This window comes from Mizuhopecten yessoensis, unplaced genomic scaffold (genome assembly GCF_002113885.1).
Source record: "Mizuhopecten yessoensis strain PY_sf001 unplaced genomic scaffold, ASM211388v2 scaffold11015, whole genome shotgun sequence".
NCBI lineage: Eukaryota > Metazoa > Mollusca > Bivalvia > Pectinida > Pectinidae > Mizuhopecten > Mizuhopecten yessoensis.
The window spans coordinates 756,448-781,584 of NW_018408836.1; the positions used below are offsets into that span (position 1 = coordinate 756,448).

Below are 25,137 nucleotides of genomic sequence, written 5' to 3' on the forward strand. Positions count from 1 at the left end.
CTTGATTAGTACTTATCTTTCAAAAAATAATTAAACCGATCACTAGTACAAAATAAAAGGCATATGGCACAAAACGATATGGTGTCATCATTATCTAATAACAGAGTCCTGGAAATATTGCTAGCTTAGACATTATTTTGTTTTACCGATCTAAAAGTCACATTTTGTAATCAAGAAATGTGTTATCAATAGTTTACAAGACACAAAAGATTATTAATCTTTCTTTTAACCCGTTTCGGGAGAATTTGCATTCGGTCATAATCAGCACAATTCGTCTGTGACGGCCACCAGGCCGATTCATGTGTGACAGACAGACTGATACTGTGTTAGAGACCACCCTTGTATAGTAGTAGGTTAGCACTACATTTGCAACAACTGGGAATCATTTTATCTTTATAATAAATTATACATTTAATAAATATTTAGTGTATACATTATTTGTCGTTGTAAGGACCGAGCTTTCATAGGCTTTGCCTGTTGCCCCTTCCTATTGTTTACATCTATACAATAAAGTATTCCGAAATGAACGTATAGATATAGGGGTTGCCGTCAAAAAGGCCTTCGCCATTCTACTACGGTACCTAAGAAAACATTACTTGCGTAAAAGATGTGGATTAATTAGGTTGCCTTAGAAGCGTCAGCTGTAGGGAATTTTCCTTTTGCTTAGCGGTAGAGCATCGGTCTGGAAAGCCAAGGGTCGCGGGTTCGAGGCCAAGATGACACCATCTTTATCACTATTCCACGTCCTATTACACATTGGTACCGTTGACCTTCCCCGTTTAAGGTACAGGTGAACCCTTGGTGGGGAGTCAAAGAATCTGGGTTGGTGTGTGAAAAAAGGGGGAATAGTGTAAAAGATGTACATTGATTAGGTTGCCTTACAAACGTCAGCTGTAGGGAATTTTACTTGAGCTCAGCGGTAGAAAATCGGACTGGAGAGTCAATGGTCGTGGGTTCAAGCCCCAGCGACTTGTATCAATATTCCTCGTCCTATTACAAATTGGTGCCGTTGACCTTCCCCGTTTAAGGTAGGAGAACCCTTGGCGGGGAGTAAAAGAACCTGGGTTGGTGTGTGAAAAAAGGGGGAATAGTGTAAAAGATGTGCATTGATAAGGTTGCCTTACAAGCGTCAGCTGTAGGGAATTCTCCTTTAGCTCAGCGGTAGAGCATCGGACTGGAGAGTCAAGGGTCGCGGGTTCAAGCCCCAGCGTCTTGTATCAATATTCCTCGTTCTATTACAAATTGGTGCCGTTGACCTTCCCCGTTTAAGGTAGGAGAACCCTTGGCGGGGAGTCAAAGAACCTGAGTTGGTGTGTGAAAAAAGGGGGAATAGTGTAAAAGATATGCATTGATTAGGTTGCCTTACAAGCGTCAGCTGTAGGGAATTTTCCTTTAGCTCAGCGGTAGAGCATCGGGCTGGAGAGCCAAGGGTCGCGGGTTCGAGCCCCAACGACTTGTATCAATATTCCTCGTCCTATTATAAATTGGTGCCGTTGACCTTCCCCGTTTACGGTAGGAGAACCCTTGGCGGGGAGCCAAAGAACCTGGGTTGGTGTGTGAAAAAAGGGAGGAATAGTGTAAAATATGTGCATCGATTAGGTTCCCTTACAAGCGTCAGCTGTAGGGAATTCCCTTCAGCTCAGCGGTAGACATCGGGCTGGAGAGACAAGGGTCGCGGGCTCAAGCCCCAGCGACGGCACTATCTTTATCACTTTTCTTCGTCCTACTACACTTGTGTAGTAATGAGAGGTGATCCAAACGGTTGGACCAAATTTGTTTGTTTATGAAATAAGGTCAGACCTAGTAATCAGATGTTATTTTCAGGAAAGCCTTGCAAGGCGGCAAACCTTCACAAAGCCTTGCAAGACCTGCATATACATTTGCAGGTCCGCCAGGAAATTATACCCAAGAATGTTACATTTAAAAACAGACAAACCATAAATGGAAATAGGATTAAAATAACTACCAATAAACGTGCTCGACTTTGTGTGAATCTATTTTAATCACTAACAGCGGACATCGTAGCACACAATATTCTATTACAAAATTGTATGCCCTGAAGCATTTGTACCGATATCTTAAGACACTATTCTCTAGCACAGATAGTACATTGCTTGGTATCAAAAACAATATTGATGATTTTTTTTAAATTACATATTTACTATTGTCCCTGCTGACCGATAACTTTATACATTTAAGGTGCAGCCTTTCATATCCAGTTCAGAAAATACATACAGTCTAAATTCTGACTAGGAAATGGATACAAGAGGCCCAATGGGCTTGCATCGCTCACCTGGTATTAATCTCACACTTGTAATCTTAAAAGTGGACTAAAATACAGCTACAGGCAGAATATCAGTGCCCATTAGAAGATTTAAACATGACGCCTGTGACCTTGAATGTCGAACAAGGACATCAGGTTGAAAGTGGATCAAGGTCATTCATTTGAACAAACTTGGTAGACCTTCATCCCAGCATGCTACAGGCCTAATTTCAGTACCCTGGGCCTTTTGGTTATTGAGAAGTTGTTTGAAGATTTTAAAACATTTGACCCCTGTGACCTTGAAAATTGGTCAACGTCATACATTTTTACAAACTTGGTGGTCCGTCATCCCAGCATGCTACAGGCCCAATATCAGTATCCTGAGCCTTTTGGTTATTGAGAAGAAGTTGTTTGAAGATTTTAAGACATTTGACCCCTGTGACCTTGAAAATTGGTCAAGGTCATTCATTTTTACAAACTTGGTGACCCGTCATCCAAGCATGCTACAAGCCCAATATCAGTACCCTAGGCCTTTTGGTTATTGAGAAGAAGTCGTTTGAAGATTTAAGACATTTGACCCCTTTGACCTTGAAAGTTGGTCAAGGTCATTCATTTGAACAAACTTGGTAGTTTCTCACCCCAGCATCCTACAGGTCCAATATCAGTATCCTGGGCCTTTTGGTTATTGAGAAGAAGTTGTTTGAAGATTTTAAGACATTTGACCCCTGTGACCTTGAAAATTAGTCAAGATCATTCATTTTTAAAAACTTGGTAGCCCTTCATCTCAGCACGCTACAGGCCTGATACCAGTACCCTGGACCTTTTGGTTATTGAGAAGAAGTCGTTTGCAGATTTTAAGACATCTTACCCCAGTGACCTTGAAAGTTGGTCAAGGTCATTCATTTTAACAAACGTGGTAGCCCTTCCTCCCAGCATGCTTCAGGCCCAATATCAGTACACTGGGCCTTTTGGTTCTTGAGAAGCAATTGTTTGAAGATTTTGAGACATCTGATCCCAGTGACCTTGAAAGTGGATCAAGGTCATTCATTTGAACAAACTTGATAGCCCTTCCTCCCAGCATGCTACTGGCCCAATAAAAGTACCCTGGGCCTTTTGGTTGTTGAGAAGAAGTTGTTTGAAGATTTTAACATATTTGACCCATGTGACCTTGAAAGTGGGTCAAGGTCACTCATTTGAACAAACTTGGTAGCCCTACATCGCAGCATGCTACAGGCCCAATATAAGTACCCTTGGCCTTTTGGTTGATGAGAAGAAGTTGTTAGAAGATTTTAACATATTTGACCCCTGTGACTTTGAAAGTGGGTCAAGGTCATTCATTTTAACAAACTTGGTAGCCCTTCATCCCAGCATGCTACAGGCCTAATATCAGTACCCTGGGCCTGTTTGAAGATTTTTAGACATCTGACCCAAGTGACCTTGAAGGTGGGTCAAGGGCATTCATTTGAACAAACTTGGTATCCCTTCATCCCAGCATGCTACAGGCCCAATATAAGTACCCTTGGCCTTTTGGTTGATGAGAAGAAGTTGTTAGAAGATTTTAACATATTTGACCCCTGTGACTTTGAAAGTGGGTCAAGGTCATTCATTTTAACAAACTTGGTAGCCCTTCATCCCAGCATGCTACTGGCCTTATTTCAGTACCCTGGACCTTTCAGTTTTTGAGAGGTTGTTTGAAGATTTTTACATATTTGACCCATGAGACCTTGAAAATGGGTCAAGGTCATCTATTTGAACAAACTTTGTAGCCCTTCATCCCAGCATGCTACAGGCCTAATATAAGTACACTGGGCCTTTTGGTTATTGAGTAGAAGTTGTTTGAAGATTTTACGACATTTGACCCCTTTGACCTTGAAAGTTGGTCAAGGTCATTCATTTGAACAATCTTGGTAGCCCTACATCCCAGCATGCTACTGGCCTTATTTCAGTACCCTGGACCTTTCGGTTTTTGAGAAGTTGTTTGAAGATTTTTACATATTTGACCCCTGTGACCTTGAAAGTGGGTCAAGGTCATTTATTTGAACAAACTTTGTAGCCCTTCATCCCAGCATGCTACAGGCCTAATATCAGTACCCTGGGCCTGTTTGAAGATTTTTAGACATCTGACCCAAGTGACCTTGAAAGTGGGTCAGGGTCATTCATTTGAACAAACTTGGTAGCCCTCCATCCCAGCATGCTACAGGCCCAATATCAGTACCCTTGGCCTTTTGGTTATTGAGAAGAAGTCGTTTGAAGATTTAAGACATTTGACCCCTTTGACCTTGAAAGTTGGTCAAGGTCATTCATTTTAACAAACTTGGTAGCCCTTCATCCCAGCATGCTACAGGCCTAATATCAGTACCCTGGGCCTGTTTGAAGATTTTTAGACATCTGACACAAGTGACCTTGAAAGTGGGTCAAAGTCATTCATTTGAACAAACTTGGTAGCCCTACATCGCAGCATGCTACAGGCCCAATATAAGTACCCTGGGCCTTTTGGTTATTGAGAAGAAGTTGTTTGAAGATTTTACGACATTTGACCCCTTTGACCTTGAAAGTTGGTCAAGGTCATTCATTTTAACAAACTTGGTAGCCCTTCATCCCAGCATGCTACAGGCCTAATATCAGTACACTGGGCCTTTTGGTTTTTGAGAAGCAATTGTTTGAAGATTTTAAGACATCTGACCCCAGTGACCTTGAAGGTGGGTCAAGGTCATTCATTTGAACAAACGTGGTAGCCCTACATCCCAGCATGCTACAGGCCCAATATCAGTACCCTTGGCCTTTTGGTTATTGAGAAGAAGTCGTTTGAAGATTTTACGACATTTGACCCCTTTGACCTTGAAAGTTGGTCAAGGTCATTCATTTGAACAATCTTGGTAGCCCTACATCCCAGCATGCTACTGGCCTTATTTCAGTACCCTGGACCTTTCGGTTTTTGAGAAGTTGTTTGAAGATTTTTACATATTTGACCCATGTGACCTTGAAAATGGGTCAAGGTCATCTATTTGAACAAACTTTGTAGCCCTTCATCCCAGCATGCTACAGGCCTAATATCAGTACCCTGGGCAGGCTTGAAGATTTTTAGACATCTGACCCAAGTGACCTTGAAAGTGGGTCGAGGTCATTCATTTGAACAAACTTGGTAACCCTTCATCCCAGCATGCTACAGGCCTAATATAAGTACACTGGGCCTTTCGGTTATTGAGATGAATTTGGCCTTCTGTAAGGGCCTTATATATGATGTATTTTTGACAGTACATTCCTGTTTCCGCTTTTAGTAACAGCGACATTGACCTTAGGATTTTTTTGAACCACTATTGCCCATCTGCATATAATCACAATGTATCATCGTAAGAAATTTCAGAAAGTTTGGCCAGTATATTCCCAATTCTAATTTTAGTAACAGTGACCTTGACCTAAGGAACTTTTTGAACCCCTGTTGCACATTTGCACATTTCAGTGCATCACCATGTGAAATTTCAGAAATTTTAGCCATCTGGATCATGAGATAATCTCCAGAAGCAAAAGTGCTGACGGTTGGAGGGACATCCTGATTACTATAGGGCACCCACATTTTGTGGGGCCCTAATAATTTGTTTCCAAATGAGGATCTTACTCAAGAGTTCTCACCAGGATCTCAGAATAGTTGGATGGTCCTAAAATGAAATCAGTTACAGCAAACATAATAATTATCTAAACATTCCACTATAGGCCAACATTGTACAACAGTGAACACCATAAGATGATCACCTGACCAATCAGACTCTTCCATTGTTTATCTTTATAAAATAATAGGATTGTCAAACCAGATGAATTTTAGTAACCAGCATTACTTTCATTCCCTTTTTCTCCATTTTGTCACAATTCTTAACAGTAAAATTCCTAATGTGTGAACATGTTTCAATAGACTGAAATATTTGTAGCTTTCGTTAAGAATATGTTTAATGTACAAAAATATTTTGGGAAAAATTCCATACGAAACTTTTATTTTGTTTTCTGTACATTTTAGTTGGTAATGAAATGAAATATGGATTTTGCATTGTTACACAATCTCAGTAATACATTGTGTGTGAAATACAGACAACTATCATAGCATTTTATCTTAAATTCCAAATAGAATGAGCACTGACTTAGCTCCATTTACATCTTACAAAGCACACACTTTTATTCTGAAAATATCCACAGTATGTCTATTTTTGTCAACAAAAGTATCAACGACGCCTCCTGAATAGAACACTCTTCCTGTTCTTTTTGTTTCTCTCTTTTTCTTCCAGCTCGTCCAGTGTAAGCTCCCTTTCTTCCTCCTTTTCCCATGGAGCTTTTATGAATGCCCTCTTAATTTGCTGTTTGTTTTCAAAGAATTTAAGGATCTCCTCTTTTTCTTGCAGTTCTGCAAGTTTCTGTGAGATCTCTTCTATCTTCTCACTACGGAGATATTCCTCTACCTGCTGATCAAACATAACCTTACGCTCACCCTCCCACGACTCTAACCGTTTTACATAATTATCCATGTCTGCCTGTTCACAGTTTCTCAACTTTTCTGTCACAAATGTATTCACAGTAGTCCACAGAGAATCGCTGGATAGCTGGGCATCCTTTTCAAGCTTCTTAGACAATACCTACATCAAATAACAACAAAAGTATTAGGCATGACAAGACAACATCAATATAAAAGTTTTAACATATTTCAGTTGGCATTCATAGGATATTTTCATTTATCACATAACTGACCCCTTGTACTACATTCTGTATGTCATAAGGCCATGTTATAAATATGGTAATTCACACATGTGATCAAAACTGTGATTATACTATGGTCATAGTACTTTGATTTTGACCTTTAAAGAGTCAAATGATATTAAAGACATATTTGTGTTTGAAGATGTTTTATCAAATTATGAATTTCATCTGATAAATAGAGTCTTACATTCGTGCTAATGTCATATTTAATTTATTTAACTTGTTCAATGATTTGATATGACACGAGCCTCGCCGCTCAGTTAAGATCCTATATATACCAAAAGGATATTAAGTCAAAGACTCATCAGTAGTTGAATATTTCTTTGTCCAGTTGGTATACTACATTTTGCCTATACATGTCAGCAAAAAAAGCAGTTAAGTACTTTTATTTACCAATTTTGGAATATGATAAATATGATAAATAAAACTATCAAACTTTAGTATCTAGTTCTTATATAGTGGATGCATTGTATATGCTTGTTCAAAGAATAGAACAGCTTCTGGGAAGGCCTTGTGGTATCTAAAGTTAAAGTTATCATGTCATAATAATCATGACATCAGAAATAGGGCCACAGCATTCATAGCTGATATGAACACCATCTGAATTTGGTAGGGTATAATGGCAATTCCATACAAATGAATATTTAATGAGTCTTTTTCTCCATTCCTATTCCTCATCATTTACCAAGTATTCTAATTCTGTAAATAGTTTTGACAGGATGTACCTGATGTATATATACAAATGCCAACAATTGACCAGATCATCAAAAGCAAGGTTGTTAATTGTCATGTTATCATTTATTACTTTTTTAATAGGAAGAGTACAATGAATATAAACAGCATTTAGTTTTAACCTTCTCATTACCAACTTGAAGTAGCATAAGTTTGCTCTCATTTTCCCTAAATATTAACGACAACACAGACCAAATGGATCAAATCACCTCTAGTTTTTTTGTACAATTTTCTTTTTCTTCTGGCGTGAGGTTTCCTTTAAGAATACTATCCTTCAGTGTCCGCCTGGTATATTCTTTCTCAGGGGCATCTGGATCTCTGGTAGGAGCTTCATCCAGCAGTTCCTTCAACTTGTTCATCTGTAAAACACATACATTCAAATCTTTATTTGGATTCTGCCAAAATTTGTTTTTCCTCCTAAATTTCTGCACCCTTATTACCAAGTGTTTAGCCGTCTGAAGAGGACATTTTAAATTCTGTTCTTGTTTCTATAAGTAAGGTTTGACCCTATCAAATTAAATCTTCAAGAATTAGATTTACACATTTTGAAAACTACATAGTTCAATATGTGTGCTCTCCATGAGGATTAAATTTTGACCAAGGTGACTTTCTAAGACTTAAACAAACAAAATTCTGATGGTTGAATTGAAGTGGAGGTATGATCTTCCACAAGTCTAAGTTACAAGTCTTATACTTTTGTCACCATATTTTCCTATTATAAACCAATAATAAAACAGTTATTTCAATGGTGAGAGCCTATGGGTAGAACAAGATCATGTCCATTCAGAAAATGGGGAAAACAATCACTGACCGGCCTTAAATCCATGATTTGCGCAAGTCCTAAAAACATGAAGAAATGATATCTAAATTATGTATGAAAGCTAATAAAAGACCATTCAGCATCTACTAAAGTGAAATAACAATTAATATGTCACCCAACTACCTACCGCTTCTTCCATAACCACCTGCTTCTCTCCAGACTTTTGCCACTGTGTCAGCAGACTCAAAGCCTTGTCGAACTTGTTATACAGGGCCAGGCCCGTTATCTGTAGTGTTCGTCCCAAGAGGCCCTCCCCCTGGACGCAGCCGAGCATGTACAGAGTCTTGCCAAGTTTGTACTGGTCGCACTGAATGTCGAAGTGATCGTCATAGTGTGGGGCTTGGAATACTTTCACGGCCACCCACTCTATGTTCTGTTCAATAAAGAAAAGTCATTAATAAATATCTCACTGCCACGAATAAGTACAATAATAAAAACAAAATGAATGGCCCAAAGGGAGCTCACAAAATTATACAACACTGATCTTTTGACCTATAAAAGATATTAACTTATGTTCTGACCAGCTGAATTCAATCAGATTTACCACTGAGATCAATGATGAATATAAAACCGATATCGAAGTCCTGTCCATAGTGTCTACCACAAAAAACTCAATTGGAGGTGGATCAACCATTCATAAAGGCTGTACGATATTCAAGGCAAAACAAGGGCAGATAGTTTTACAGCGCATGACCTTGACGATGTCATCTACAGACTTGAAACATTTATAATTCTGTCATCAGAGTTAGTCCCAGGCACAGGATAGTATTATCTGTCCATACTGTGATCCAGGTGATCCAGGGACAACAGAGGTGGTTTTGCCATAAGCCTAAAAGAATGGGACGCCAAACCATGATGGCTTACCATGCTCCCAAATTGCAAATGCTGAAGAAAGAAATGCCAAAGCATGATTGACAATTGTTTACAGCGGATTGCAGTTGGTGGATTTCAAACAAACTTCAGTTTCATATTTTGTTAAAATTATATAGATAAAGTAAAATAATAAATTGGTAGTTAACCCTTTAACCACTGTAGACTATAATGGACTCGTCCAGATGAATGTATAATAGAGTCTACTAAAGTTACCTAGGGGTGAAAGGGTTAAGCAACATAACTTGCGCCATCAACATCACGAATAAGAGTTGCTTCCCTTTACTTGTAAAGGTCCAAAGTGTATGTTTCAGCATTAGTATGATGTCTGTCTATTTTTATCTTAATTTATGAATGAAGGTAGAGCCAACAGTCACATTGTGAGACTCCCATTGAAATGTTTCTCACTCTCCAGGAGTCTTAAATCTCACACATTTGAAATTTGTTTCTTTTTCTCTCATTCTGACATGAAGCCTATGCTACAGAAAAAATGTTACAAGAGGGGAAACAGAACTGTGAAAACAATGTGATGCATTTCTGATGTCATGTGTCATTGCGATGAATACATATCAAAATAGGTTTTTTTCTTTTTATCTAAATATAAATACTTTGAATTGAAATGAAAAACAATCCAGATATTAAAGAATTTAGAGAAAGCCAGGATTTTTTTGATACATATGTAAATATCTCAAGAACTGAAACAAAATTATGCCTAGATGCTATTGAAAGTCTAACACAATGAATTACTCAATGGAAATCTCTCACTTGAGCCTCCTTAGAAGTTGGCAACCCTCGGCCCGCAGAGAAATAGTACTACAGAATAGAATCCTTATTTAATCAGGTGCATACTATAAAAGCATATATTTTTGTTGGGGTTAAATTTTGTTGTTTTTGTGTGGGGACAAATTTGTTGGGACTTTATTTTGTGGAATTGATATTTTAAAACCCTGTATTTTTTTTCTGGTAAGTAAGAAGTTTAAATTGACAGGCGTGACGACACAGTGCAGGTTAATATAGTACAGGTAAGACCGGGCAAGATTAACTCACTCGATGTTGAGTATCGGTCAAATCTGTCACGATCTATAGCTTATATACAAAGAGTGATGTCACTGTGTTATACATATTTTCGTTTAGTTTATATTTCGTGTGTTTAAAATTTCGTTGGGATTATATTTCTAAAAACCACGAAATAAACAAAATTAAATCCCCAACGAAATATTATGCTTTTTCAGTATGTTGTATCAATGAGCAGTGAACAATGAAAGAATAACAAATATTTACACTTATTTATCAACATCTACTTCAAAATATGCTTCTTAAAAGATAAAACTGTAACAACAAAATATTACATCATCGTCATCGTCATCGATTTCATCCTCAGGGTCTTCAGTCTTGATGTGGGCATCCATGATAGCTGTCTGTGTCAGGTGCTTAGTACATGTGTACAAGGACAAGAGGAAGTTCAACTGATCACTGAAGTCTTCCTGAACCATTAACTCATACGCCACCTTCGCAGCCTCTGGAAAAAATTAAAAAAACATTTACTATCATACCATGGCCTACCTTCATGGCCCACCGTCATGGCCTTTAGAACCGAAAGTAATGTATGTGTAAATCAGATGTCCATGACATATGCATGCCATTAAACATTTATATTGACCCATAAGTGCACTAGCAGTCATGCTTCAAACAAAAGAAATAAAGAGCCATAATTTTGTTTATACAGTAGTACTGTATAACATGAAATGTTCGTTGTGTATAAACTTTCGTTGTTTTTGTGGTTGCTTTGGAACCACAATTATAAATACAACGAATATTTTCTACTACTCGAAAGAATATACACATCGTAAATGTGAACATTATATGAACTTTCCATCAGACTGGGTTCATACTCTAGTTTATATACAGATTTCACATTTCCGTGTGTTATTGACACAGCGATTCACAAACGAAGATGTTAAGATAATTGAACAGGTCAGTGTTTTCTTAGCATGATATCAACACTCCCACTGCAGTTATATTCACTTTCCCTGAGTGATTATTATTTTAATTGTTTGACATGAACAGAGAAGTATGATGAGTGTGACTCTATGTCATTTTGAAACATACCGCAAATGTGTTACGGTGTACATGTTGGACCAATGACTCTCGGATTGGTGGATATATTTCTTTGTACGTGGATAACAACGAAAATTAATACATTTCGTTGTACAGGCCTAGGCTTACCACGAAAGTTTGTATCTACTAAATAATTTGAAAGCTTCAAACCACAAAAGAAAGTACACACAAAAATTTCATGTTAAACAGTTAGCACAAGACAAGAAATCAGTATGCAACACTCTGCCTTCCAAAAAAGCATGAGTACAGCAAGTTTGATGAATATAGGTGGAAATAGCAGAGAAGTTTTGCTCCAGACAAGTTTTAGTACATTGAAAATAAACTAAGTATTGTAATACTGCAGGACCCGAGTCACTATGTGACTCTCTGCTTCTAATGAAACATAAGTGTAGCAAGTTTGGAGAATGAACAATGCAGGTGAAATAGCAAGGAAGTTATGCTCCCTACAAAATTAATAGCATATATATATATATATAACTGGGCAAAAAAAATAATTTCAGTATGTAACTCTCAGCATTTACAAAAGTATGTTGCACATGCATAGAAATTTTGCTAGTGTAAGTGAGAGAGTATATAAGATACGCACCGGACATACATGTCATACACAATAAACATACACAATAAACATACACAATAAACAAAATACCATAACTCTGTTATACTATAGACGGCTTGATTTCAGTATGCGGCACTCCAACATCTCAAGAAGTACTCCCATAAAACATCTGCCAAACATATGTGACAAAGTAAATGAGGAATGACCTGTAAAAAGTTACGTAATGACTGATTGACAGAGTGCAACCTTTAGTCTTGTGTGTAGGTATCTCCCTGGTAGTACCGGTGAAGGACTTATAACTGTCCTGCTTTACAAACTTATTTCATCATGTGACATTCACACAGCCTCGCAAAACTCTTTTATCAATTTCCATTTCCAAACATTTCCACCCTATTGCATCCTGTATACTTTTATTATACTGTAATTTCCTGCACAGGCATATTTTTAACACTAGGAGGAAGTGTTAGGTACAACTTACCAGGGTACTGTTCGAGCCTGAGGAAGAGTTAGGTACAACTTACCAGGGTACTGTTCGAGCCTGAGGAAGAGTTAGGTACAACTTACCAGGGTACTGTTCGAGCCTAAGGAAGTGTTAGGTACAACTTACCAGGGTACTGTTCAAGCCTGAGGAAGTGTTAGGAACAACTTACCAGGGTACTGCTCAAGCCTGAGGAAGTGTTAGGTACAACTTACCAGGGTACTGTTCAAGCCTGAGGAAGTGTTAGGTGCAACTTCCCAGGGTACTGTTCGAGCCTGAGGAAGTGTTAGGTGCAACTTACCAGGGTACTGTTCGATCCTGAGGAAGTGTTAGGTACACCTTACCAGGGTACTGTTCAAGGCCGAGGAAGTGTTAGGTACAACTTACCAGGGTACTGCTCAAACCTGAGGAAGAGTTAGGTACAACTTACCAGGGTACTGTTCGAGCCTGAGAAAGAATTAGGTACAACTTACCAGGGTACTGTTCGAGCCTAAGGAAGTGTTAGGTACAACTTACCAGGGTACTGTTCGAGCCTGAGGAAGTTTTAGGAACAACTTACCAGGGTACTGCTCAAGACTGAGGAAGTGTTAGGTACAACTTACCAGGGTACTGTTCAAGGCTGAGGAAGTGTTAGGTACAACTTAACAGGGTACTGTTCGAGCCTGAGGAAGTGTTAGGTGCAACTTACCAGGTAACTGTTCAAGCCTGAGGAAGTGTTAGGTGCAACTTACCAGGGTACTGTTCGAGCCTGAGGAAGTTTTAGGTACAACTTACCAGGGTACTGTTCGAGCCTGAGGAAGTGGTCCATCAACAGATTGAATGTGTAAGGATCAGGGAATAAACCAAATGTTTTCTGTAACATAAAATCAGAAATTATTGTATGTATTAGAATTTTTTGAATCATTGAGTTGATACATTGTATTATGATCACAATATATTCTAATGTCAATCATATATAGCAAGCTCTTTTTCTGTTTTTAAATTTACTGGCCAAGAAAAAGTCTCAAAACAAGTCAAAATAGCATTGCTGCTGACCTTGAAAAGTAATCAACTAATTGGATTTATACACTGACAGACATGTGATGGAATAGCTCACAGTGATCTACTCATACAGTTATAACTTTGTGATGTACCGGTAATATTTAATAATGATCTATTAATTAAAAGAGATAATTAAAATCCTGTGATATAATGTTTTATAGTACCAATGCAGTTTTAAGTTTTCTTATCTTTGGATTACTTTTTATACTACTGTAATACAAAAAAAAAAAATGTTTAGAAATTGAACCACAGTAGTTTTTACTTTAACGCAAGTACATGCATATATATACCTGTATGTACATTGTATATACCTGTATGTATTATACCTACTCAAACCTCTAGTTGTACATGTGTATTCGCTTACAGCTAGTTACACCTCTGTTACCATGGTCACAGCAGTATTCAGTTACAGTTAGTGTATATGTATATACACATACCCAATAATCTAACTGACGTATTCAGTTGCAGTGATATTTACACTTACCCTGTCCTGTAGCATTTGCATAAGTTCTTTGTCCATCCCTTTGTCTAAGTAGTTCCGTACAATACCATGTACAATGGAGTCACGTATAGGAAATGCATCCCTGCTTTGTCTAAACCTGAAGAAGGTAAGAAAGTTAGCACATGTAAATACGAACATAAACAAAAATAATTATAAAATTTATTTAGGACATCATAGCCAAGATATTTTCATATCATTATAGCCAAGATACTTTTGTATCATAAATTAGCTAAGATATTTTTCAAGGCAGATAGTTACTGTAAGGCAGGTTTGCTCGGATAGTTACTGTAAGGCAGGTTTGCTTCAGATAGTTACTGTAAGGCAGGTTTGCTACAGATAGTTATTGTAATGCAGGTTTGCTATAGACACAGATAGTTACCGTAAGGCAGGTTTGCTACAGATAGTTACTGTAAGGCAGGTTTGCTATAGATAGTTACTGTAAGGCAGGTTTGCTACAGATAGTTACTATAAGACAGGTTTGCTACAGATAGTTACTGTAAGGCAGGTTTGCTACAGATAGTTACTGTAAGGCAGGTTCGCTACAGATAGTTACTGTAAGGCAGGTTTGCTATAGACAGTTACTGTAAGACAGGTTTGCTATAGACACAGATAGTTACTGTGTTCTGGGGAATCCAAATCATACCCTCACGGGTCTACTGAAATGCCTGTATGCAGAAGTAATTTTCATAAACAGCAGTGTAATCAGAAGAAATATTCAAACATACATTTTCATTATTCTCTGCAGGTATTCATGGTCACGTTTATGCATCGTCTGAACTTTGTTGGCAAGCTGAAAGAAAAGCAGTGTTATAGGTCTAAATATTATTTCTGTAAGATATTTCACTTACATCACCGGACAGAAGTTGTAACCAGAGAAGACATTGAAATAGCTGTTCTACACAGTAAAAGCGTGTAATTAACCAAAAGTAACTATCCAGAAATCTAAAATAAAATTGTTCTCAATTAAATGCATATTCATACAGATAGGAGATTTAAAAAAAAACATTTCACCCCGATCCATTTCTTTGATCATAATTATGTTATAATAATTATGTACTTTGTAGCTATGGTACCAATATATATGTACAATGAAACTTTTTTTAAATAAAGTCTTTACAAAGTAGTAGATAGTATCATGTACTGTATATTGTAATCAGAGATTTTCTGATTTTGTTGTCATTCAGACAATGATAAAGACAAAAGTCATTATTAACTAACTTTAGTCAATTAATTTTGTAAATTGAACAGTAAGCCAGTGAACATATTTTACAAAAACATCTAATTCAAATCAGTTTTGGCAACCTTTGTGTTGATACCGAGATGCAGAATTATTTTATATGTATAATGCTTTTGAAATAAGAACATTTTAAGAAACGTTTCTTGAAATCTTAATATTAGTAAATTAATTCTTTGTAATCTTTATGACTTGAAAGAAAAGTTTATACTTACGATGTCCATATCTATTAAACTGCTGAAGCCTTGATTATCAAATTTTGTATACATTTGGTAAGAAAGATAACCTGCAATAAGATCAACCATACAATTAATTATAATGGAACAAAATATTAGAATAATTAGCAATGTCAGTCACAGGCAAACTAACACTGCCCACCCCAACAATTAGAAAAGTAGCTAACATAATTAAAGAAGGATTACAGTTGCCTTTTAGCTTTGGGCAAAAGGGAATTTCCCTTTAGCGCAGTGGTAGAGCGTCGGACTAGGAAGTCTGAGATCCATACTTGCCAACTCTCCCTATTTGAAGGTAGCCTCATGATTTTGGCCCCTATATTTGTGCATTTTCAATCAATGTATTTACTAAATTATTCCTGATGAGTTCATAAGAAAGAATAGCTCAAAAGATGTAATTTACAAGTGTTATTTTATCCTAGGGTGTACATACACACATTTTATATATGCTTTTTATTCTGAGCATACACAATTTTCTGATGAAATTTTTTAAAAGTTGGCAAGTATATGGGGATCGGCAAGTTTGAATTCTGTCGGAAGCACATGCACTACTCTCTTTCCTGTTTCAAATGGTGTCCATGACCCTTACTGTGGTGACAATAGAGTTGGAACCTGGGTTGTTGTGGTGTTTGAGGGAGAACACATTTAAAAAGGGGGTAGTAGTGTGGCAGATTTTAATTGTACAGTACATAAGATTACGGCTGCCCTAGCTTTGTGCTAGGGGTAATTTCCCTTTTGTAGCTCAATTGGTAGAGCATCCCTCTAAAGTTTGGAGTGTCCCAGGTTCTCTTTTTCCTGTTACAAAATTGGTAAGCTTATAATTACCAACTCTAACTGGGTGAGTGCTTGGCAAGGGGAAACCCAAACTGGATTGTTTACTTAGTAGTGTTGTCTTTGGAGACAAAGACTTAGAAAAAAGAGAGAGGAATATAGTGGAGCTGGACTGGATCGATCGTCATTGACCAGGTAGCTCAATTGGTAGAGCATCTGTAGAGAGTTTGGACGTCCTGGGTTGGAATCTCAGTCTGAATGTTGAATTTCACTTTCTCCTGTTATACATCAAACAAAATCTATAACAACAGAATTCAGAAAAGGGGCATCTCTCCCATTCTCTGGCAGCTCAAGTAATAAGTACTTGGTGCAATGTAATTTTAAACTTTAACTTGTCTTTAGGCACAATTCTCTCAACAGACTGAATTATATATTAGGAATTTGTGGTTAGTTAATTGGTTTTAGACGTAATTATTTATTTTCACTTTTTTTTTCTTTTTTTAATGCTTCGTTCATAAACATTGAATGTGACTATATCGGTTTGCACTAGAGCTGGATCAATCTTAAAAATGTACAAAATAAACTGAAACAGTCATCTTACCAAATTCGACTTGCGTTAGAATTGGTGAATTGAGATAATTTTGCCATGCTTCTCGACATTGATAATTGTCAGACAATAAACAGCGCCGGAATTCTGAAGAAAAAGAAATGAATTATGAAATATTTACATATTTTACTTTCCAAGAAATAACTCTAGTTGTCAAGACCTCACATCTCACTAGATTTCTATATACTCAAGAGAGGATAACGTAACAATTTCATCTTGAAATATTGGATACACTTGGAGAGAGTGTTTCCTTACCATATATTTTTATCTTACTATATAAGCGAATATCTTTGAAAATAAAACTATAAAATCGTCAATACTGGAGACGTGACTTCGAAATATTTAATTCTCAAAGTAGAGATGAAATGGCAAGTTGACAAAAAGAACGAAAATTTAACATATGTTTCTTCCTTCTACAAACTAACTAACAACCAATTTACCTAAATATTTACAAAATGTGCCTCGGTATTTTCGAGTATGCCGAATTGACCTCCACAGAGCAGCCATGCCTCAGTCGGGGCGTGATCAAAGTCTGTCAAACGCTTATTTATACGGTATGAGTTAAATGTCAAAACGGAGTTTTGCTTTTATCCGGAACGACCGATTCAATGTGAACATTAATATTTTAACAGATAGTTTTCTTATGTAAAAAAAAAAAAGACATATATCTATAGGATTAATTTAGTTGAAACATATTTTATTGCCATAAATTAAATTCAGCAAAAGGATTGGGCACAAGCTTAAGTTACATGAACATTATGCTCGTCCTTTCCTTACAATTTAATAAAACATAGTGTACATCATGATATATAATATCATTATAACGGAATGATAGGGGGTTGGATCAGAAGAAGGGTTGGAGAAGAGACTATAGTAAGGAAGACGTGACCTAGTTGAACCTGCGAGTACTCGACACGAACATAGGTCTAATATGGAATTAAATTATCATCGGTCACGATTCCATGTAGAAAAAATATGTTTTTTTGGGTTTTTTTTTTTATCTAAACTAGGTACTTGGTGCAATTCACCCTTCGTCCGTGGTCCCTCTGTCCGTCTTTTATTTTGACTACTGTCCTCTTGTTTGGCATTTTGTAGCCAGACTGCAACTTATAAATTAGAAAAAGTTCAAGAGAGCCTGAGCCTTGCGGTTTTTTTAAATGAGTTTAGTCAGGGATGTGTAGTGGACTACTACACATCCCTGGTTTAGTACTGATTTCAAAACACTTCTATGATAATAATAATAAACTTCATTTTCTGAGGATAAAACCTGCAAAGCTTATCTTCTATAGGATCATCTTGTTAGTAAAATATCAGTTAGTAAAATTACAATGTCAACATTATCACAGACATTATAGTAAAACATCTAATAAATTGTTTGTCAGACATTATTGGTATATTGCATTGGTATATACAATATGTATATCTTAAAAAGAGAGTACATTTAACAGCTTATAATGATCAGGGCTTGCCGCGACATTTAAAACCATGCTTTTAATTATGATATGCATGCAGGTGCTTGATTAAGGTTGGTTTGTAATTTATCTTGAACATCAACAGGACAGGAACCAGATGTTGATCATGTTTTGGCGTACATGTCAGGGTCACACTGTGTTTCTAATGGCAGATCATTAATAAATGTTAAAAACAGAAGAGGTTTTAATATAGATCCCTGAGGAACTCCGTGTGTAATAAGCATGTTTTGAGATAAAAGTCCAGATATAGATACTTTAAGTTTTTGGTTTCTATTCGTTAGGTAAGATCTGAACCAGTTAATATCAATCTGATTAAAATCATATCCTACATTCACAGCCTCATATGATACGTAGTGGATGTAGGATATCTATCTATCTATCTATCTATCTACCTATCTATCTATCTATATGTTATACTCCACAGAGACCAAAATGGCTTTAATGCGGAGGCACGCATGCGATACCTAGCTTCGTTTAATCCCAGGGTCACGTTACAAATGTCTGAAATACACATATGCTACTGATACGGGTCACAACACACATACACATACTATTATTTATGTGTGTTGTGACCCGTATCAGTATAGCATATGTGTATTTCAGACATTTGCAACGTGACCCTGTGGTTTAATCCCAGTTGGTAGGGATTGATGCTTTAAATGCCTCTATTCCTTGCGCCCCGACTGTGATGTCGTCCAGGTGGTTCCAATCTGTGGCTGTTCGTGCAAAGAATGTAACATTTTTTGGCATTAAATTTCATCCCCCAGTTTGCAGCCCAAGTTTCGAGCTGTTTAACGTCGTCTTGAAGTGTTTCGTGGTCCTTGTTTGAGATTATTTCTCGATAGAGTAGGCAGTCATCTGCGAAAAGTCTAACTGTTGATTTCACAGAGTCCGGCAAGTCATTTGTATAGCAAAGGAAGAGTAGGGGTCCTAGTTCTGTTCCTTGTGGTACTCCTGACTCAACCGCTGCCTCTTCTGAGAGTTCTCCTTCTATGGCTACCCGCATCTTCCTGCGAGTTATGAAGGTTTTTAGCCATTGGTGCAGAGGTCCTCTGATCCCATATGAATCCAGCTTGTGGAGTAGTCTGTCATGGGGAACTGTGTCAAAGGCCTTGGAGAAGTCAAGTATTGCCATGTCCACTCGTTTGCCACGGTCAAAAGATTTCAGTAGGTCGTCAATGGTGGTAATGAGTTGTGTTTCACACGAGTATCCTGATCGGAAGCCATGGTTCAGAGATATGATTTTAATCAGATTGAGTTTATAGTTACATCATTACACTGGTAGAGTTTCAATTTTCCTATTAAAACAATCATGGTCTACGCAATCAATATCTTTCTAAAATCTTAAGGACAACACCATTGATGTTTCCTTTATCAACTTCATGTGCCCATGAGTTAACAATTTCTCATAAAGCAGTTTCACATGAATGCTCTTATCTACAACCTGCTTGAGAAGACACAAGTAGGTTATTGGTACTTCTTTTATCTACAAACTCTTCTTTTTGACATATAAAACGGATGAAATTTTTAAGCATGCGCGATTTATACATAACTTATCGACACATAGATACATAGATTTATTCTGGCAAACAGTTTGTGACATACCGATCAGCTCTGCGTTGCACCATTTCTATTTGTTGGATATCGGCCTTTGAGGTCGCCCGCATTTGGAACTGCCTAGCTACCCAATGGCCTATGAAAGGTTGAAAACTTTGGGGAATTTTGTAGACAGCTCCAGATGTGGGATGGCCTCAACTGTATATGTTTACTAAAAGGTAATGTCGAACTACAGTGATGTCCACATGTCTGTTGTTACGCATTGCGCTTTTTATTTTGATTATGTATTAATGTCGCTCAAGCTTAGTACAAGTTTATATATATACATTGCTGCCCATTTATAGTAAGCTTGCATGTCAATGTTTTATAATCGCTTCAGCTTTTAGTGCTAATTTTCAACAGATCTGCATGCTACTTTTACTGTTTCAAGTGCTTAAATGATTGTAGCTTAAATTTCGAAGTGCTAATATACATTGAGTGCATGTGCTTGCCCTCTTTCAGTACAAATTGATGTAACTATTATTTATTGTAGCATGTTTTATGTAGAACAGTGTTTTTTCTTATAGTTTCAGATTTCACGTTATTTTAGTGCAGGAGCAAGAACGTTAGGTGGGTCGATTTTTCGGTATCGAGAGCTGTCCTCACTTCTNGGGGGGGGGGGGGGGGGGGGTATGTTAACCCCTAAAACGTGTAAAATTACTCTGAACTCTGAACACCTTAGTTTAGGTCCAAATATAGCGGTAACAAATTATCAGGTCCCTGTGATGAACATCGGATGAGTCGAGTGAATAATGAATGTTCACATCGGCAGAAGTGTGGAAGTATCGCCGATATTCTGGATTCTACTGAATGTTACCCGAGATGTCCTGCATAATCAGAAAGCCATCTTTTCTGATAAAAATGTGCGTGAATATTTAAGTAAAAAAAGAATTCGCACAAAAATATCGATCTCGAGGAAGTCCCAGCATATACATTTTTTTGCTGTGTTGGAACTTCGTGGTCATTATTCTGCTTATAATTTGACGAAAGGTCACACTATCTATAGTAACAGGTGTCACACTATCTATAGTAACAGGTGTCCTTTCGGGGCGAAAAGACGAAACAACGAAATGTCACATATCAGCCACCGTAGTATATATCCAAACGGACGTTACTGATTACTGGCCAAAACAAAAACCTCCGACCCTATCCCCACCCATATATGTAGTCCATAATACAGATTTTACACACTAAATGTACCTGATCATGAGATCACTATCATGCACCTCCTGGGACTATCGACTAAGTCGGTAAACAACCTACAAACATCAATATAGTGCAAAAACCGGTGGAAGTGTGATTGAGATTTACCGGTATATGCATATACAATACAATTTTTCATGACTGTTGTACATATCTAAAGTCTATTATATATCAATTAGGTTATGTGTAATAAAAATTGAACATGTGTGTAAATATATCTTATTCAACGGAGTGGCTATTGACACTCGGGCTAGATAACGAAAAAACGGTGTGCCGGGTAGCGGATTCCGGAAAGTTTTTATGTGGCGTGAGTAATAGTGTGTTGACGGTTGTGTGTATCCGGATGGGGCTAACAACGAGAAAATAAGCTTTGCACAATACTAATTAGTTATTAATTATACGCGAATGGATAAGTTACCAATTTTAACAAAGTGTACAGGTATATGCACTTTATTAAACGTGTTTAGCTACGTGGTTGTTGTACGGAAAAGCCGAGTGCGAGGACTGCCAGTGTACGGGACATATTTTGTATTGCGTAGTTGTCATGATATGATTTAAAGCTAATGTGAAAAACAATTATCTGTATAAGTGAGACATTTCACTATTTGTTTCGATAAAATTTGAGCGATAATGCAAAGTAACCAACACATAGAAAACTGAGCGCTATTGATTGCTGTCGACTTTCCCGAGGTTTCAAAGCGCATTCGTTTGGTTTTGTAATACATACAAGTTGCTATCAGTATACAATGTTCACTGCTTGCCAATGTCTATTTGAGACAATTGAACTCATTAAATCACCTATAAATATATGAATTAGTATCACCTTGTTGTTGACCGGTCGGGATGCACTTGTCAGCAACGGGAAATGGAAAACTCACAAATTGCTTCATTGAGATTAATAACTCATAGGCATGTTTTTTTTCTTCAAAATAGTGTATTTTTATGGGTACTTACAGTTTTTCAAATGGTTTTTAATATATCTAATTCACAAAGGGCCATTCACCTGAGTTAAATTACATGTTATCAAAAAAAACAACGTCTTCTGACTGTGGATTGACTTTTACAAAATTAAGTTGAGGAGTGACCAAAATTTCAAAAGAGATAGTAAACATTATTTATAACATAAAATAATATTGAAATAAAGTAAAAATAACCCCAAAATGGGAAATAGTATTTCCCATTGAAAATCAACAAAATATCCCCAATAAAATAAAATTCCATGAGTGACTCAGGTGACCTGAAAATCAATTTAGATTTCTCTTCACAAGTTATCTTGGTGATGTTTCTACTATTGAAAACCAGTGCAGTAGTGTTATTCTGCAGTTTTCAGCATTTACCCCTAAGCCTTACATGAAAAAATCCAATTCCCAAAGGAACAAAATCTTCAAATGTATCCTCCAATTTGACACTTTTCTTGCTGAACAGCCAAATATTAAGTCTAAAACTAGTTGACATATGTCACAATCCAGGTGTTGCTATGCACTGCAAGTGGCAAGATTCCATCTAATACAGAGGAATTTACAAAAAGTCTCAAATCTAAATATTTCTTCTCATGAAGTTATTTTGGTAATCTTCTATGACTTTATATGCCAGTAAAACAGTGTAATATGGGTAAATCTTCATGTATTGAACAAGCGTATTCTGAAAAATATTGATTTTGTTTTCAAATTTCAGCATATTCCCTCATTTCTTCTTTCCGAAAAAAGTATAATAGCAAGATATTCCTCATATACATATTAACACATTTTCATAATTAACAGGTCAATATTTAGTCTGAAATGAGTTTAAATGTTTCGATTTCAACTTTTATCAAATAATGAAAAAGGCAATATACCAGCTGATACACGAAAAAATCTCACAATTTTACATTTTAAAACAATACTTCAAATGTGAAATCACATGTAGATTTTCTCATTTTGTTCCTCTATGAAATATTTCCTTTCTCCCAATAAAATTTAAAACTTATAACAATCTTCAATAAACAGGTCAAATTAACCAAGTTAATAGATTAATTACTCAATTAAAAATGATTGTTGTGCATATATTATTATCCTTTTTGAAGATTCGTCTATTCAAGTGATGACTTGATTAAGAATTAAAGGCATATGACATATGTAGACACTATGTCTGTGGAAGTGATATTGGGTTATTAAGAGTTGTGTACATGTACACATGCCATCGATGACATCAGATATGGTTTCATGATCATTCTCAATTGGGCAAGCATAGTAACACACTTATTAACCAAACAAAATCGTAATCATATGTAATTTGGTTGTAATTATTTATAGGTGTAAGACATTAAAACTGCACAAATAAAGTGAATGTTTGGTAATGACAATGACAATTGTTTTATTCTCACAAATATTACAGTGTAGAGAATACATATATACAAGTGGGTGACAAATGCAATAATACATGGTGGAACAGGATGGACATTAGTATTGTAAATTAATTGACTCATTAATATCGGTAATAAATTTAGCCAATGATATAAATTCATGTTGTGTTACATAATTGAATAATGTATAAAATTTAAATGTTTGGTCTTTCATAAGAATATGTGGACATATGTTTTTGTCTACTATTGAGCATTGGTTGTTGTGTACAGAAAATCGTGGCAAATTTCTCTTAAATTACATGTATTACATAATCTATTTTCACGTGGTATATTGGACCACCTACCACTTTCAATTGCTAACTTAGTAGTACATGTTCTAAATTTGGCTAGTTTCAGAGGTACTTCTTGTAAGGACTTTTATAAACAAAGTTTGTACATAAACATTCTATAATTGATTCCTTTCGGGGAAGTACAAATTTCCTTTCCATTTATAAAATATGATACTCTTTAGCCAATGTATACTTGTAAACTCTTGACTATTAGATGTAAGTTTATAGTTAAAGGAACCCCAAACTTCACATATAAAACAATAGGTTTGATGGCTTTGTCAAATATGTCTGGTTGACAATCTATTGACAAAATTATGATTCCTACATTTGGAAATGGCACCATACATTGCTTTTACACCCTTATCATCCAGTTGTTTAATATCAAATTGTGTCAAACCAGTTTTATAAAAATAAACCCCAAGATGTTTGAAATCCTTAGCTATTCCTATAACAGTACGTTATATGTAAAAATAAGGTCATCAAGAATTCTTTTTCTATCAAATACCATGATTTTAGTATTGCTGATAGCTTTTGTAAATCCTTTTTCATGTCTGATATTAATTAGTAAAGTGTCATCAGCATAAAGCTTCAAATATACACGTAATTCTTCCTCTAGCTGGTTGTTTATATTAGACACACATGATTTCATAAAATCTTTTAAATCATTAAAGAAAAAGTAAAAATAAAAATGAAAGATTATCTCCTTGCCTGGTATGGGTGTTCTCAAGTGCCAGCATATTTTGAAGGTGTTGTTTCATATAATTATACATGTAAACAGACCGTAGGACGTAAGATGGACTATGATGTTAAGTAGGTGTAGGATGTTAGGTAGGTATATGTTAGGTAGCCGTAGGATGTTAGGTATAGGGTGTTAGGTAGGTGAAGGATGTTAGGTATAGGGTGTTAGGTAGGTGTAGGATGTTAGGTAGGTGAAGGATGTAAGGTAGGTGTAGGATGTTAAGTAGGCATAGGATGTTAGGTAGGTGTAGGATGTTAGGTAGGTATAGGATGTTAGGTAGGCATAGGATGTAAGGTAGGTATAGGATCTTGGATAGGTATTAGGATAGTGTAGGATGTTAGGTAGGCATAGGATATTAGGTAGGTGTAGGATGTTAGGTAGGTGTAGGCTATTTGGTAGGTGTAGGATTTTAGGTAGGTGCAGGATGTTAGGTAGGTATAGAATCTTAGGTAGGTGTTAGGATAGTGTAGGATGTTAGGTAGGCATAGGATG

At 36.6% G+C, this 25,137-nt stretch overlaps 1 protein-coding gene across 2 annotated transcripts; it reads right to left on the bottom strand.

The window, feature by feature from the left end:
• Positions 1-5,259: 5,259 nt before the first annotated feature.
• On the bottom strand, positions 5,260-17,502 carry LOC110464621 (28S ribosomal protein S27, mitochondrial-like). Of its 2 annotated transcripts, none has more exons than XM_021519942.1 (10): positions 17,418-17,502; positions 16,960-17,052; positions 15,570-15,640; positions 14,846-14,910; positions 14,103-14,217; positions 13,352-13,430; positions 10,775-10,944; positions 8,683-8,928; positions 7,945-8,094; positions 5,260-6,882 (listed from the first exon to the last, which is right to left on the bottom strand). In XM_021519942.1, exons 3-10 carry the CDS (start codon positions 15,621-15,623, stop codon positions 6,475-6,477), a joined length of 1,287 nt encoding a protein of 428 aa, XP_021375617.1. In that variant the 5' UTR covers positions 15,624-15,640; positions 16,960-17,052; positions 17,418-17,502; the 3' UTR covers positions 5,260-6,474. The 2 variants fall into 2 exon arrangements, with proteins under 2 accessions (XP_021375617.1, XP_021375616.1); XM_021519941.1 differs by having other exon boundaries at positions 17,406-17,500.
• Positions 17,503-25,137: the final 7,635 nt, after the last annotated feature.